Here is a 16,218-nt window from a genome sequence, read left to right as displayed (position 1 = left end):
AGTTATCTCTTTGGAAACCACTCCAAAGTTCAGTTGCAGCGTGGAGCATGGACTCTTTTGTGAAGACACTAGTAAATTAAGTGTTAATAGAAGGTAAGTGGCGGCACCTGCTGTGCCATCTCATTAGATCCTCAGGTAAGTTTTAGGAGGCATTTCACTGTATCTTACCTATCATGCAACTAAATACTAAAACAAACCAAAACAACAACAACAACAACAAAAATAGTTTCCTTTACCCCTCCAAAATCTTGACACAGAAACAAAGAAACAAAAACATAAACTGGCCTTTGTTTTTACCTAGCGTGCAGTCCACAGGGAAGTTGACAGAAGAGGGTTTTTGAAAAAGAAAAAAACATTTACTTATTTGGTGATATAAGTGTATGGGTGCACATGTGGTGGTCAGAAGACAACCCTCAGGTGCCTATTCTCTTCTTCTACCATGTAAGTCCTGGGGATCTAACTCAAATAATCAGCCTTGATGGCAAGTAGCCAGATCTGCTGAGCCATAACAGCAGCCTAAAAGACCTTTAGGTTTAGGCATCTCTATTTATAACTAAGATCTCCTGCGAAGTCAAGCTCAGGAGATACTAAGTACATTTTCAGGCAAATGAATAATATGTTATCCTATTTCCTCATTTAAATTGTAGAGAGAACACAGATTTGGACATTCAGAATTTCTCTGATTAGACTCTGAAATAATAGTGCTGCCTCTGCATTATCTTCCTTTTAGCTTTTCCCCCCTTCATTTGATTTTCATTTGTCATGACATTAGCTATTCCAGCTAGAATGTAACCTCATAAAAGCCAGGAGACTGTCCCGTTTTGATGTACCTCTTATATTCAGAGCAGAAAAGTAGCATTTAAGGACCTTACTTCATTGTGCTTTCCTCTAACAAGTATTTATTTATTTGCTTTCTTCATACTACAAATATGCATGGAATTGAAAAAGGCATTATGCTAAGTACTCAGAGAAAACAAGAGCTCAAAATGAGGGCTGTGAAGCAGTACGTAAGAGACCACAAAAACTGTTAAGAGTATAAATATAAAGCATAATACAAAACCAATTTTCAATGAGTAGAGAATCACAAATTCAATGAGTTTGATCATCTGAACAGCACCTTTTATTCAAAGATTTCAATGGTAGATGAACAGGCAGTTCATAGTATGCCCTGTAAAAGGACATTTGGGCTACAAATGTTATCTAAAAGATACAGGTTTGAAAAATATATACCAGAAATATTCACCACTACTAAAATTTTAGGTTACTAGTCTATTAAATAGATTTATTTTGTTTTATTTCTTTTTTGAGACAGGGTCTTTCTCTGTAGACCTAGCTGTTGTAGAACTCACTATAAAGACCTGGTGGGCCTCGAACTCATATAAGTTCACCTGGCTCTATTTCCTGAGTGCTGTTATTAAAGGCAAGTGCTACCACATCTGACTCTAGAATTATTTCTTAAACTTGTTTTTAGAGATAAGGATCTCACATAAGTAGAACTGGCCTCTAACTTGCTATATAGCCAACAACACACTCTGAACTTCTGATCCACCTCCTAAGTGCTAGTATTATTATTTTTACAAATTCATTTTGCTTTAAGAGAGACAGTAACAAGAGAAAAAAGTATTACCTAAAACAAAGATTTAGAGGTCAAGCGTATTTAGAGTAAATAAACTTGGGGCAGTGACAAGATAATTCCTGAGTATTGCTGAAATAGTCAAATATAAGCACCATATAACATTTCAAATCATTAATTAAAAGAGATACTCAAAAGAGCATGCTCATTTCAACTCTAACACTCAAGGTACTTTAAATACTGTTAAAAGCAAGGTAAATCTTAAACGTCCAAGCAAATTAAATACACAGATGCCTTCAGTTCTTAGTTATTTCATGGTTGGCGGAACTCACCTCAACTTCATCACTTTCATTTATATCTTTATTATAACCTACAGGTGGTGGGAATCTCACATCATGGAATGGAATCTGTCTGTCTGGCTGCCAGCTGCAAACAAACAAAATATCATTATTTGACTGACATGCTTCTGGTGTTTAATGGAAACTGTGTCCCATGCTGCAATCAACTTTTGTTAACTGTGACTCTTTCTTGTTTTAAAGAAGCAAATGCCTTCAAATGGCCAGTTTTTGATGAGTGGTGGTGCATAACGGCATTATAAAGACATTTTAACATAGTCTACATGCAGCATAGCAGCCTGTGCTTTCACACAGAATCTCTCTAAACACAACAGATCAAACCTATTATTTAAAAGGTTTTCATCTAATAATTTCAACTCTAAGAATTTTAAAACCTAAGTCCATAACAGAAAGTCCTTTGATGCTTAAATTAGTATTGGTAATTGATTGTTAGTAACATCATCAACATAGTTCTACTTGCAAAATAATTACCACCACATTCCATCAACCACAAAAACTGTTCTCTACTTCCCAAGCAACATGGCAGTCAGCACATTAGCAATTCTCAACTCACTTTTCCCCTTTAAATTTTAGATCCCACGAGGTGGTCAATTCTTGCCATGGGTAGCTGGATGCTGATCGGTATGATGTATTAGCATGGACTGGGTTGGTGGGGGGGGGTCTCCTAAACCACAGAAACCCAATGGAAATAGCCTACAGGAGTTCAATTAAATTGTCTACATTTCTTTAAAATAATACTGATAGCTTTAAGATGCGAATATTTTTTTTGCTTTTACTTGCAAAGACATAACATATTAAGCAACAAATTTCATAAAGACACTGGATGATTCAATCACTGGAGCAGTCAATTTTTCCATAAGAAAACACTGATATTTGTTCTGTGTAAAACATGTATTGTTTTATTTTTATTTAACAATTTCTGTGTGTGTGTATATATACATACACACACACACACACACACACACACACACACACACACACACACACATGCCTGTGTATGTGCATGCCCAAAGGCCAGAATAAAGCATCACATACCCCGGAACTAGAGTTTTAGGTGCTGGGATGTGAATTTCAGGCCTCTGTAGGAGCAGCAAGCATCCTTAATTGCAGAGTAACATTTTCAGACTCATAAAATGCCCTTATTTTGGTAAAGTTCATTTTAGTTAAACACTATTAAGGATTTTATTATTTCTGTTTATAAAGAAGAACTATTATATAAGAGGACAAATAAATCAGAATTTGTGGAATTATGTTGAATGATGAAATTAGACTGCCTTTTCTCTGTGACTTATGACTGTATCAGAAAAAATGTAATTAAAATAAAACAGAACATCCTTTTTATACCTACTGATAACTAGTGACTTTTAACATGTTACAAATTGACTGGTAAATTTCAACTGTAAGGCATACATGCAAAATATAAATTTCTTGGTTCCAAAGAAGTGACAATGACTAATTCTTTACATACAGAGATAGAGATGCAAGTCTACTGTTCAAAGATGTTAAATATGGAAGTTTAAAAACTAAGCACCCTAAATAAGCTATTCTTCCTTTCAGTTAGGACGAATCCCATTCTATGAAATACTGTGTGTTTTCCCTCATGCTTTCTTGATGAATCTTTCTCTTCTAACTACCCCCCCCTTTTAGATAGAAAGTCAAAAAAAAAAAAAAGAACCACACACGTGAAGAATAATGAAGAGTCTGCTTAATAGTTTACAGTTCACAGGAGAAACTAAGAGTAAACCAAAATGGCCATTTTGGAAAACAGTATTTCACTAGTGAGGAAAATAAGCAGATAAAAGTATAATCACAATGAGACTGGAAGTATGGCTTATCTGTTAAAGAATGCTTCCAGAGGAGCTAAGTTGGTTCTCAGCACCCTTGTTGGGCAACTTACAACTGCCTCTAACTCCAGTTCCAGAGGGCATATGATACTTCTAGCCTTCATCAAAATCTGTGTTCATGCTGAACATACTCACACATAGATATAAATATATGCACATAGTTAAAAGTAAAAAGTTTAATCACAAAAATCTTATCCCCCAAATTATCAATGATTCCTTCAATAGAGTTATAATATTAAAGTTGTCTATTATGTAATGATGGATCCTTGAAAAAGTAAAAAGGCAATTATGGAACTTTTGTCTTCAGGCATTCAGAGAAAGGTATTCTATTACTTAAACTTGTATTGTAGACTAACAGTATTAGTCTAGAGCATGGAACAGGGTTTATTATTCTCAATCCTATCATCTGTGTCCTTCTAAATGTATATCAAGCATCAAAAGTTACTACTTTGTCCTGCTCCTAGCTAAAAGTTATCTGTGCTTACAGTCTAATTTCAGATTTTTCTAGACCGTGAATTGCAGGTCTGCTCTTAATATTTTAGAAGTTAGGCACTTGTGTTTAATTCTCAGTGTCTGTGTCAGACTGCATTTTGGGAGATTTACTGAGATATAATTAATGAACCTCATAATTCACCAATTTAAATGTACAATTCAATCGCGTGCACTATGTTTTCAGATGTATAAAATTATTGTTAGTGAATTATAGAACATTTTTATCACCACAATAGAAATTCTTCTATACTTTAATTATGGCCTCTTCTCCCACTCCCTAATAAGTTCTAAGGAATCACTATACCACTTCATTATCCACAGATTTTTAGCCTGCTTTAAATGTACTATTAGTTATTGTGGTGTAGAAAAGCTAAATGTCAACACCCTAATATCAGCACCAAATTTATATTTACTTCAGTCTCAAATGGCTACTACTAAAAAAAGTCTCTATTAGTACTCAAATTTAGTGAATAGATTTTTCTCACCCAATAAAATGATAATATCTATACTATGGAATTTTTCACACAGCCCATATACCTAGATCTTCTTCAAGTATTGTTTTGTGATCTAGAAACAGAAATCAGTAGAGATTATCTGTCATAATTACTGATCAAAATATATGAAAAGTAAAATAAACTTAATGTAGAAACTTTTTTCTGGTAAAACTATATAATTAAAAAATACTGTAAAAACTACAACCATTTTTGTTATAAATACCCACAAATTCCTACATTTACAACTTTTATTAAAATCATAAATATTTCTATTTAAACTCTCAGCTACTAGTAGAGAAAAACATGCCCTTTTCATAATCAAATGAACATAAGAAAAGATCAAGACTATACATTCAGGAGCTCTGAAGACATATGCAGGAGGCCTTCCATTGATTAATACTGAGCTCTTTTGGAACGTCTTGTTTGGTAGTATGAACAATATTCAAGCCAAACTTCATTTTAAGAAAATGAGGAAAAGAAGGAATGGGTATAAAACATTCAAAGTCTTCAACATTAGGATTATATAGCGAGAAACTTACTTGTTTTCAAATGCAACTGTTATGGAATCTTCATGAACATCTTTTACAAATGCCTGGAAGAAAAATACAACAACTTAACTTTTAAACTTGAAGGCCAACTAAATTAGAGATATTTCAGAATAAAATGAGTCCCAGTTGTTGTTGGTGGTCCACACCTTTAATTCCAGCACTCAAGAGGCAGAGGCAGGAGGATCTCTGAGTTTGAGACCAGCCTGGTCTACAAGAGCCGAGTTCCAGGACAGGCTCCAAAGCTACAGAACCACATGCCTAGCAGTAAAGGTAAGCTGTAACTTCTCCATAAGTGCTCTATTTTCCTTTTCCCTCTTCCACTTACCTATCTTCTATTTGCTTTTTAGGTTTTATGTCAGAATGAAAGTATAAGTTAAACTTAGTTTATGCACTATCATCTTAGAAATACCTAGAATGAACTCAATGAACATCTATTAAGTGGACTGGTGCCTAAGATGTCCCTCTCCCAGCCTGGGTAAAAGATCTGCTTGTTGGCAGTGCTGTTACTTTGATAAGGGAAGCTATACTGGAATGGCGAGCGCTCTACTGACCCTTTAAGTATAAGGAAGAATTAGCCAAAGACAGTAGAGGATGGAGAAGCAAGAATGAAAGGGCAGACAAGTAAAAGCAGCTTGAGACTAGAAAAAAGTCATCAATAAGAAAGCTGAGATGATGAAGGAAGAATGGGTTTTTAACCCATATGTATGTATATGAGGGTGGGATGGATATCTACAAGTCAAGCAATAAATGTTCCTTTGAGAAGACAGCAGCATCAGGTAATCCTGCTCATACTGGGTGACAAAGTTATTTCCCCAGGATTCATTTCATCAATATGGCATTGGTAGCACACCTTGATGATTCACCTGCTTTAAAAGATAAAATAAAGATTATGAAAATTTCAACCCAAATTGCAAAAGAAATATTGGAGGTCAAGTAAGCAATGTGTACCAGGGATAAAATCCCTATAGGAAGCCCCTGAATGATGATGTGAAGTCAAAGATACAACGGAGATTCCAGACAGCTGGAAATTACAGGAATGTGGAATGTGAGGCCAAAAGCTGCAGGAAGCAAGTGCAACAATGTATAAAGACACATACACACATATATACGTATGTGTATATATACACATATAGTTACAGGTTTAAAAGATGGGGAACACATTTTCTTCCTATCCATCCGATTTTGCTTATTTCCCAGATTTATTTAAATTATTAACATTTCTATAGCAAATTTTAACAACTCTAGCACAATATTAGTCAAAATACTTTAGAATACCCTATTTCATAAGCAAGCATGTGTCCAGTGTGCTAAGGGATTGTTTGTTTGCCCTATTTAATGATAAAGGTGCCTGATTTTGAGTTAAAAGTTATAAGAGTTGTTCACTCGGGCTCTTGGTTTTATATAGCATGGAATAAATTTATGGAGAAGGGAAAGGATACCATTTCATGCCCAGGCATCCCCTGTCCTCACACAAAATACCAAGTTGCTATAATTTCTGGGGGAGATTATTAGACTCCCAACTAAAACCAAGACTTTTCATTATCCTTTATTTATTTACTAAGGAAAGGTAACTGTTTCCACATCCTTGTTGAAAGTTGTATGACATTTGCATATCTTGGAAACAGCACAACACTAGTACTTTTTTATTATTTAGACTACAAACAAACTTGTTTTACATGTCAATCCCAGTTCCCTCTCCCTCCCCTCCTCCCCTACCTCCACTGACCCCCAATCCTATCCCCTTTCTGCTCCCCAGGGAGGGTGAGGCCTTCCATGGGGGATCTTCAAAGTCTGTCATATAGTTTGAAACAGGTCCTAGACCCTCCCCCATGTATCTAGGCTGAGAGAGTATCCCTCCATGTGGAGTGGGCTCCCAAAATCCATTCGTGTACTAGGGATAAATACTGATTCACTGCCAGAGGCCCCATAGATTAACCAGACCTCCAAACTGACACCCATGATCATGGGGTCTGGAACAGTCCTATGCTGGTTTCCCAGCTATCAGTCTGGGGTCCATGAGCTCCCCCTTGTTCAGGTCAGCTGTTTCTGTGGGTTTCTCCAGCCTGGTCTTGACTCCTTTGCTCATTATTCCTCCCTCTCTGCAACTGGATTCCAGGAGTTTGGCTCAGGAACACTACTTCTTTACAGTGCATTATATACTGAAAATGTTAAGCTCTTTAGTCAGTAAAGTGAAATTTGGTACAGCTGCGTAAAGAATTGTCCTTTGCAAAGCAAAGTCTTTGCCTAAAACTGTGCTGTCTATGGTAACCATAAGTAAGCCGTGGCTATTTACATTAAAATTAATTACAATTAAATTCAGTCACCCATTCACCAGCCACATTTTGAGTGTTCAAGAACTATGGATAGCTCACTGGCTATTGTAGCAAATCCTACTTATTTAAAACATTTACAAGTGTTAAAAGTTTTCAAACCAACCATAAAAGCACTCTTTAAACGCTAGCCATAGTCTTATGACGATATGGCTGTATTCTTTTTCTCCCTACTTGCCCAAGTTTAATTATATGCATTCAGTACATTTGCCTATTTCCTAAAAATGAAGTATTCTCTCAAAGGAGAGCCGTAAATGGTGTAGCTAAAAAAGAGAGAAAGTAAAATAGAAAAAAGGCAAAAAATGTTTTCACAGTCCTTGAATGTAATTCTGGATGAAGTGTCAGAAATAGTTTGAGTAATCATCACATCCTAACAGGGCCACTGCCTCCAAGTTAATGAGCCTTATCTATGTATAGATATTTGCATGATTGTTTCAAAATCAGTCATTTTTAGCCACTGTTTGCATATTAACTGAATATAGAAGATATGTAATACCTTCTGGTTGCTGCATTACTAAGTAGAATAAAGGGATCTCATCAGTGGACTCTGGCCTACACACACACTAAGGTCTTTTAGCAAGCCTTCCTTCCACAGGTTCCATACATTCCTGTCTTTTCATCATACTTCTTCTAACGATGCTTTTTCTTTGTCTCTCTCTTAAAACATTCACTAGGTTCCTCTAGAGAGCTATCACCTCACCTACCAACTTGGAAAACTTCATTTTGCTGCAATTTTTTTCCTATCATACTAAATTGGTGTTTGTAAAAACTACAGGCTGAAAGAATTTCTGCGATATATTCAACGGAAGATTGGATGAATGTCCAAAGAGTACTTCACTGCATCTGACAGGTAGGGCTATTACTAAGATCAGAGAACGTAGAAGGTTGAGTTCTGTTGTGAATTAAATACAGGCTCAAAATCTTGGCTGGCTCTATCATGCAACAGCTGCAGGATCTGGGAACCTCAGATTCCTCATTTTAAAGTAAGGACCCAGACCAGCCTCTTAACGTAATGAAATTGTTCACACATATAACTGTCATAAAAGATACAGAACCATAAATGCCTTTGTGTGGTCATATTTTGTTTATGATCTAACAAATGAAGCTTGTCTAAGATCAGAGAAGCAAAGTGGTCAGCCACTAGAGAGTTCTCAATCTACCAATGCTCGAACCAATGGGGAGATTCTGTCCTGGTTTCATCTCCAGACTGCACTGCTCTCTACCAAACCTCAGACTGGACTGCTTCTGTCTCCTCCTGCCTTATAGTCCTCCCTAGTGCTGGGATTAAAGGCGTGGAATCCTAAGTGGTGAGATCACCTTTCCGTGAGTTCTGTTTCTCTTTTAGACTGGATCAATTTCGTGTAGCTCAGGGTGGCTTTGAACTCACAGAGATCCATCTGCCTTTGTGCCCCGAGGGCTGGTATTAGAGGTGTGGCAACTACTGGCTTGATTCTATGGCTAACTAGTGTGGCTAGCTTTGCACTATGATCTTCAGGCAAGCTTCATTTGTTAGCTCATAAACACAGTATCATCACACCTTTGTATTTCAGGATGCTAAATTCTTCCCATATACTTAGGAAAGGCTTTAATGGCGCTATCAAACCAGAAACCCTTAAGGGGATGACTAAAGATCGAAATTCTCCACAGGATGTCAGTCACTCAATAGTGTTAATGTTTTCCTAAAGAGAGATGAGATTTAACCACTCATAATCATGACAGGATCCACAGACTGCTATTTGGAAAAGCAAATGAAAGTCTTAAAGGTCAAATACAGGCTTACAAATAAGGCAGAAAAAGAAAGGGATATTTCCACAAAGTTACTAAATACTAAATAGCTACTTTGACTCTGGGAAGAAAATATGTGACAAAAGACATTAAGGTTTGGAAAAAGTGATGAAAAATGTAAGCAGTGATCAAATACTCTAAGGTTACTTACCAGGGGAAAAACAGAAAGTTTGTCATCATAGCCAGAACTACCTAATTCAAACACTGCTTTATTAAATTGATGCCCCAAAGACAGAAAGTTCAGCCCTATTTGGGTAAACTTTTACTTCCCCTGACTCCTTCATACACCATAGATTTTAAGATATGTGAAACCATACCAGGGGGTACAAGCTATCTTAAGAACAGGAGAGAACTGGTCACAAGAGGTTATTTTATAAGAAATTTCAATGTAGCTCTCTAACCACCACTTAAATGTTACATTAGCAGTAGACTTGTAACAGAATGTGCACAGAGAAAGCTTAACAGTATTTTAAAACATCCCTCCTAGAGATAAAGTACAGGGGCATATAATCTATATGATTCAAACCCAAGGCTTCATATATATAAATTGAGTTTTATTCTTCCCCTTCATATGTAGGCACTAGCAATGTAAACAAATGACCTTAGCAACAGTTTGATACACAAATTCTAAGGAAAATATAATGCACCCTGACCAAAGCCAACATAAACACAAAGAAAACAGTATCCACTGACTTGCTTTCTTGGTGTTTATATGCTGTTCATATAAGTTATCACATAGCTTTTCAGGTTTATTGGGTTCCCCGAATAAGTAACAAAAGCAAATGTCACAGCAGGTAAAAATAGGTAAGAAATTACAGGAGACTTCAAACTAGAAGAGTTAATAAAATGAAATCTGATACATAAACTGGAGATTTATGACATCTTTGTGTCCACAGTTAAAACTCGTTGTAGAACTGTAGTTATGTGATGCTAAGGCAATGTCTCAGCAACAAGTATGCGCAAAGATAATGAAATTGAAAAGTGAGCAGGAAATAGAATCCATTTAATTTCTTCAAGCTAAATTTCATCACTTCAGTGTCAGAAGTCTGATTTCAAATCCCAGATCCAAACTTTCAGCACTCTAACAAGCATTTGTAATTATTTAGCTCCATCCTTAAGTAAATGAAAACAGCAGAAGAAAGTAATGGAGGCAAAGCAGTGCGTAGGACTTCACACCTGGTAGATATTATCATAACCATGATGGCAATCATCTCCCAGAGTCGGTCAGAATCTCCATGATGGCAATCATCTCCCAGAGTCGGTCAGAATCTGAACTCCCAAGTACTACATGCTAGGTTTTGCATATGATTGAAAATTTGAGGTTATCAGAATATGTGAGTATGGAATTGGAAAATGCACATTGCCAAGGTGGGGTGCTACATCCAGAAAGACACTAAATCTTTAAATGAGAATGTAGATTTGGGAGGATAAAATGTGGCAATTTACATCATTAATTTTTTAACATTCAAATTAACATTCATACTCAAGTTTGCTGGCTTTCAGAGAAAACCATGAATGTGAGTTTATGTGCATTTTATATAGGTTTATAAATTTATCAAGCTTGTGAAAGTTCATTTGTTACAAAATACTGATTTCTACCAGTCAATGTAGCTAAAATGACATGCGGGGCACTTCAAGAAAAGCCCCCCCCCTTTGTTAAAGATAGGGTCTCACTATGTGCCCCTTGCTGGCAATGGAACTTAGAGACCCACCAACATCTGTCTCAGGTGCTGGGATTACAGGTGTTAGCCACCATGCCTGGCATTAAAAACATCTTGACAGCCGGGCGGTGGTGGCGCAAGCCTTTAATCCCAGCACTCGGGAGGCAGAGGCAGGCGGATCTCTGTGAGTTCGAGGCCAGGCTGGACGGACAGCCTCCAAAACAATCCAGAGAAACCCTGTCTTGTAAAACAAACAAACAAAAAAAAACAAACAAAACAAACAAACAAACAAAAAAACATCTTGACTGTACTGTATACTAATTAACTATTACCTATGGTAACAATACATTAATGAGTCTTTTCTCAGATGCCAAGCTTAAAACCAAAGGTATTTAAGTCTGACAGCATGTTTACATATAATAATTAGATATTAGCCATTATAATTTGAAATTAAAAAGTTTTGTATCAGGCTAGAGAGATGGCTCAGAAGTTAAGAGCACTAGCTGCTCTTGCAGAGGACTCAGGTTCAATTCCCAGGATCCACATGGCAGATCACAACTATATAACTCCAGTTTCAGGGGATCTGACACCTTCACACCAATCCATATAAAATAAAGTTAGATAAATTATTTTTAAAAAGTTTTGTATATTTCCAACATGATTTACTAATTTTCATTTTATCATACAAAACCTAGAATATTTGTATATAGAGTACTTTGACATCTGAACGGCACCCATTCTACATCTAAAGTGAAGTTAATTATCATTCTCAACACACCAATAGTGCAATATACAAAAAAAACTACATAGGGTCAGATGATCCTAGAATAAAAATATATTCCAATGTATTGCAACATTACTGGTTTAAGCAAATTGTTTTGTAAAGATCATGAGATACAAATCAAAGTGTCTTCATATTTTAAATAATATGCCTGAAGGCCTCAAAAGCTAGTACATGTGACCAACTTTTTCTAGGTTAAAGAAACACCAAAGCTTAAAAGTAGAGGCTCTGGTGATTACTGAATCTAACTTTTAACTTAAAAAAAAAAACAACCCCAAAACAGGGCCTGGTCTTGAGACTGCTCAGCAGGTAAAGGCTTACAGACCTGAGTTCCATCCCCAGTAGCCACATGGTGGAGATAGACAGCAAAGCTCTGTAAGTTGTCCTCTGACCTCCACAAGTGTGACATAGGATACACACAGGCACCCCCCCCACACACACAGTCACAAATAAATCTAATAAAAGCTTAGAAAAAACAAAAGAACTAGTTGGCCCTTAGCATGCCAGAAGCATGATTTGTGAATTTGGAATCTTTAATTTAGTGATCTTTTGAAAAAAGAATCAAATTATTCCTACCATATGTTTTACAAAATTATTCTGCAAACTTAATGTGCTCAGAGTATGTGCAACTATCCTTCAGAATATAGTAGTTCTGGTAAGCAAATCAAAGACTGTATTGAATTACACCGAATTTAACTCGTTTGGCTTTAAATTTTTATTTCTATCAATTTAATCATCTACTTCACTCAAAAGCAACTCAGCATGCTTCCACTTTGCCTTTTCTGGTCACAGCCAATATTCTAAGTGATGTAAAATTTAAAGCTATTCCAGCATAGACAAAAAAACAATCACAACAGCCATTCCTCAACATACATTTTTTCAAAGTATTACATTTTCCCTCAAGGAATAAAGGGATAATCCATAATCCATTCCTTTTTGTTCACCTTCAAATTAAGATGTCGCTGAAAAACAAAGCCAAGAAAAAACAGGGGATTAATAGCAAAAACAGAGTACTTAAAAATATTCTAGTCAGTTTGTAAGAAAATTACTGGAGCCAATAAGTCCTTCAAGTGTGGGATAGGCTACTTGTCATTGATGACAAGCCAACTTCATTAAAAGCCACTAACAGTGAACTCACATCTAAGCTGGTATTAGGGATAAACAAAAATACTTCTTAACTATTATCCCTTGCTCATCGGTGTCTCAGTGGCCCAACTCAAGTAGCTACAACTGTCAGTCTAGAATCTCGAAATCTAATGCAAACTAACCAAAACTAACTGCAACAATTTTTTTATCACAGCAATTTGAAAATAAATACACAGGCAAAATTAATAACACAAATGCTGTGTTATTCGTGTCTCTTCACTACAAAAGGATTGTTTTGCTATAAAATTAGTACTTTACAAGTCTTCCTCATTCATGAAATTTATCCAAAAGCTTGGTAAAGGCATAATTTATTAAAGTCACTTTTCTGATTCTAGCCAAGTATGTCCCATTTGAAATGTCGAAGTTATTTTACAATAAAGTGAAAACTGTTGGGTGCTGGCAATAGCTATTTTCCATGCTCCCTCCATTACTGAAATATCCTAGTGAGGTGGGGGGTCTTACAGAGGTTATACACACTCAAGAAAGGATAATTTATAATATTGCTAGGTGTACATTTATGCACCACAGCTACATATAAATCTTTTTAAGGTTCCTTCTAAAACATAGGATGTTACCTGATATTCAACGTAATAAAAACTCTCAGTAATTCCATAAACGCCTTTTTAAAACCTTAACAATACAGTCCACTGCAACATCGCACAAGTCAAAGCGAATACACTCAAGTTTATGCACTTCAGAGCAGAACAAATATTCCAAACAGTCTTGGTAAAATTCACTAGCAATCACACCGTCCCCGTCAATTTCCTGAAGTTCTGCTGTCGCAAATATCCGGGTCCTTGAGAACTTCCAACAGAGAAAATTTTAAATACTGTGAGACATGGGTATCCCTGAATTTCTCCCAGTTAGAGAGAGGCTAGGAGGCCGTGGCCATTACCGCTGGCCCGCTTCTTCAACGGCTCTCTCAGATGTCACGGGCTTCCCGAAACTTTTAGATCTAAAAGCCGCCTCGGAGATCCACAAAGAGAGGCCACTCCGAACCAGTTGCCATTGTGATTTCGGGCCGCCTAGCGCTCCTCACTCCCTCCACACCCCTCCCTCACCCCGAACACGGGAGCTCTCCGAAGTCTGGGCCGGGGACGGAAACCCAGGGGCTCCGATCGCGTCCAGGCGAGGCAGGAGGCGGCCGTGCCGGGGCACCCCCCGCTCCTGCAGGGCTCCCCGCGCGCGCGCGTGCGTGCGTGTCAGGCCCGGCACCCACCGGGAGAGGGTTACTAGGGGAAAGCGGGACTGGAGCCGCCGCCACCTCTCCGCAGCCGGCCCGGATGCCCCGTCCCCGCGTTCCCGCTTCGCCCGCCCACTGAGCTCGGCCACGCAACGGCCTCAGTTGCCCGCGCTCCTTCGAGGTGCGCCGGGCGCCGGGGCCTGGGGCGGGAGTGCGAGCGCGGGCGACGGCTACAGGCCCCGAGGCCACCGCTCCCCTCAAGCCACAGCCCGCCGAGCCCGCGGGGCCTGCCCGCCGCCGCCCGGGACACAGGGAGGGAAGGAGGCCGGGGACCCGGCCTGTCCGGCAGCCGGTTACCTTGTAGAAAGCGCCATTGGAGCCCCGCACTTCCACCGCCAGCTCCTCCATCTTCTCGTCCGTCCTCGCGCCGGGAGCCCGCCTCCGAGAGGTGGGCTGCAGGCGCTCCAGGCCCAGCCGCCGCCGCCGCCGCCGCGTTACCGCGCGCCCCCCGGCAGCGGCGCCGCCGTCACTGCCACCGCCCGCGCTCGCCGTCCGTTGGCTGCACCGCCCGCCCTCTCAGGCGCGGCCCCTCACCGGAAGTGAAACCGAAAGGCTGCCGAGCGCCTGACTGACTGAGGCCGACCGCTCGGCCCGCGCCTCGTGTAAACAGGCAAACGACATCACGTGACCGGAGACGCCCCGCCCCGCAGTGGGCTCCGCCCCCGCCGTCCCGCCCTCGGCTCCCCCCCCACCCCCCGGGCAGGGGAGCACGCGCATGCGCCCTCCTGGGAACCTGCCCTAGGGAACAGGGCGGACCCTGTGGCGAGCTCTTGGTGGAAGGCGGGAAAGCGCCAAGGGTGGTGACAGGTAGGGCTGCCTCTGGTCAGCCGGCTGGGTCTACAGACCTTTTCTGGAGAGGACGAAGCGAGGGCGTGGGAAAAGGCCTTCAGTTGTTGAACAGGGGGCCCGAGTGGGCTGGAGGGGCTTTGGGTAGATTTTTCTCGGCAGTAGCTTTGACCTGATTGATCTGGAGGTTGCACCAGGAGGGGCAGTCAAGAAAAGTGTTGAATTCGGTTGCAGAGCACTTTGATCTAGAACAGCGCTAACCGCATTGACCCTGACTTCTGAGACCCGTACGATCAGAAGGCAGAGTAAATCACTATACTACCAATCGATGTAGGCAAGTAGTGTCGGTACATCCTGTAGTTTCTGAGGAGCAATGGGGTGTCAGGACTTTAGGAAATGTTATCCCTTTCTCACACAATGCTGGCCCACACACTTTACTTGCGTGCTTTTACTTGGCATTCGAAATAAAAGAGAAACAAAGAATGTTTTAAACACTTGGTAATTTCCTCACAATTTCCATCTACCTCTTCTCTGCGTGCGTGCTCTGTACCAGAGGATGAACATCAGTAAAGCAGTCTACATGCATCTTTGTGCCCTTTCCATGCAACTCTCTTCCTTTACCTTCTTCAGCACAAGCAAGCCTAACGTTTTTTTCTTCTGGCCCCTGTAATAGGCTTGTGTCCAGCCTGACCCATGTTCCCTTAAACTAGGCGTGTATCCAACTGAGGAGTTCACTGAATGACTACCATGTGCCAAACACTGTATTAAGTGCTAGTGAGTCACAGTAAGGAAAAAAATCATCATTGAAATGGGAATCTACAGGACTAGATGAGCAAAATTTAACTTTTCAAAACTGATTAAAGCATTTGCCATGCTAGCACAAAATTCTGAATTTTTGAAGCCTTAGGATCCATATAAAGCTGGCTTTAGCAGTGCCTGTATATAGTCTAAGTAAGCACTCACACAGAGTTGAGTCCCCAGAAATTCACAGGTTAGGGTGCCTTACCCAACTGCGATCAACAAAAAGGAGACCTTATCACTAGGTAGAAGGCAAGGACTAGCACCGGAGGTTATCCTCTGACCTCCACGGGTGTGCTGTGGCTATGTGGGTGCCCATACTCTCTCTCTCTCTCTCTCTCTCTCTCTCTCTCTCTCTCTCTCTCTCTCTCTCTCTCTCTC

At 39.6% G+C, this 16,218-nt stretch overlaps 1 protein-coding gene across 12 annotated transcripts in view; it reads right to left on the bottom strand.

Moving 5' to 3' along the window:
- Fmr1 (FMRP translational regulator 1) overlaps positions 1-14,829 on the bottom strand; it is a 37,904-nt gene extending 23,075 nt beyond the window's left edge. For 5 of the 12 annotated variants that reach the window (XM_040744690.1, XM_040744692.1, XM_040744688.1 and 2 more), the window contains exons 1-3: positions 14,551-14,827; positions 5,299-5,351; positions 1,906-1,999 (exon numbers count right to left, since the gene is read on the bottom strand). In XM_040744690.1, the coding sequence (XP_040600624.1) occupies positions 1,906-1,999; positions 5,299-5,351; positions 14,551-14,601 (198 nt within the window). In that variant the 5' untranslated portion in view covers positions 14,602-14,827. Of the gene's footprint in view, positions 1-1,905; positions 2,000-5,298; positions 5,352-14,550 lie in introns of all 12 variants that reach the window. The other 7 variants (XM_040744685.1, XM_040744686.1, XM_040744689.1 and 4 more) reach the window with 3 other exon arrangements.
- Between the last annotated feature and the right edge of the window lie 1,389 nt (positions 14,830-16,218).

The sequence above is a fragment of the Mesocricetus auratus genome, unplaced genomic scaffold (assembly GCF_017639785.1).
Source record: "Mesocricetus auratus isolate SY011 unplaced genomic scaffold, BCM_Maur_2.0 Super-Scaffold_100003, whole genome shotgun sequence".
Taxonomy (NCBI): Eukaryota; Metazoa; Chordata; class Mammalia; order Rodentia; family Cricetidae; genus Mesocricetus; species Mesocricetus auratus.
The sequence above is the reverse complement of the archived record's forward strand: the minus strand, read 5'-3'. Positions and strand labels throughout refer to the sequence as shown.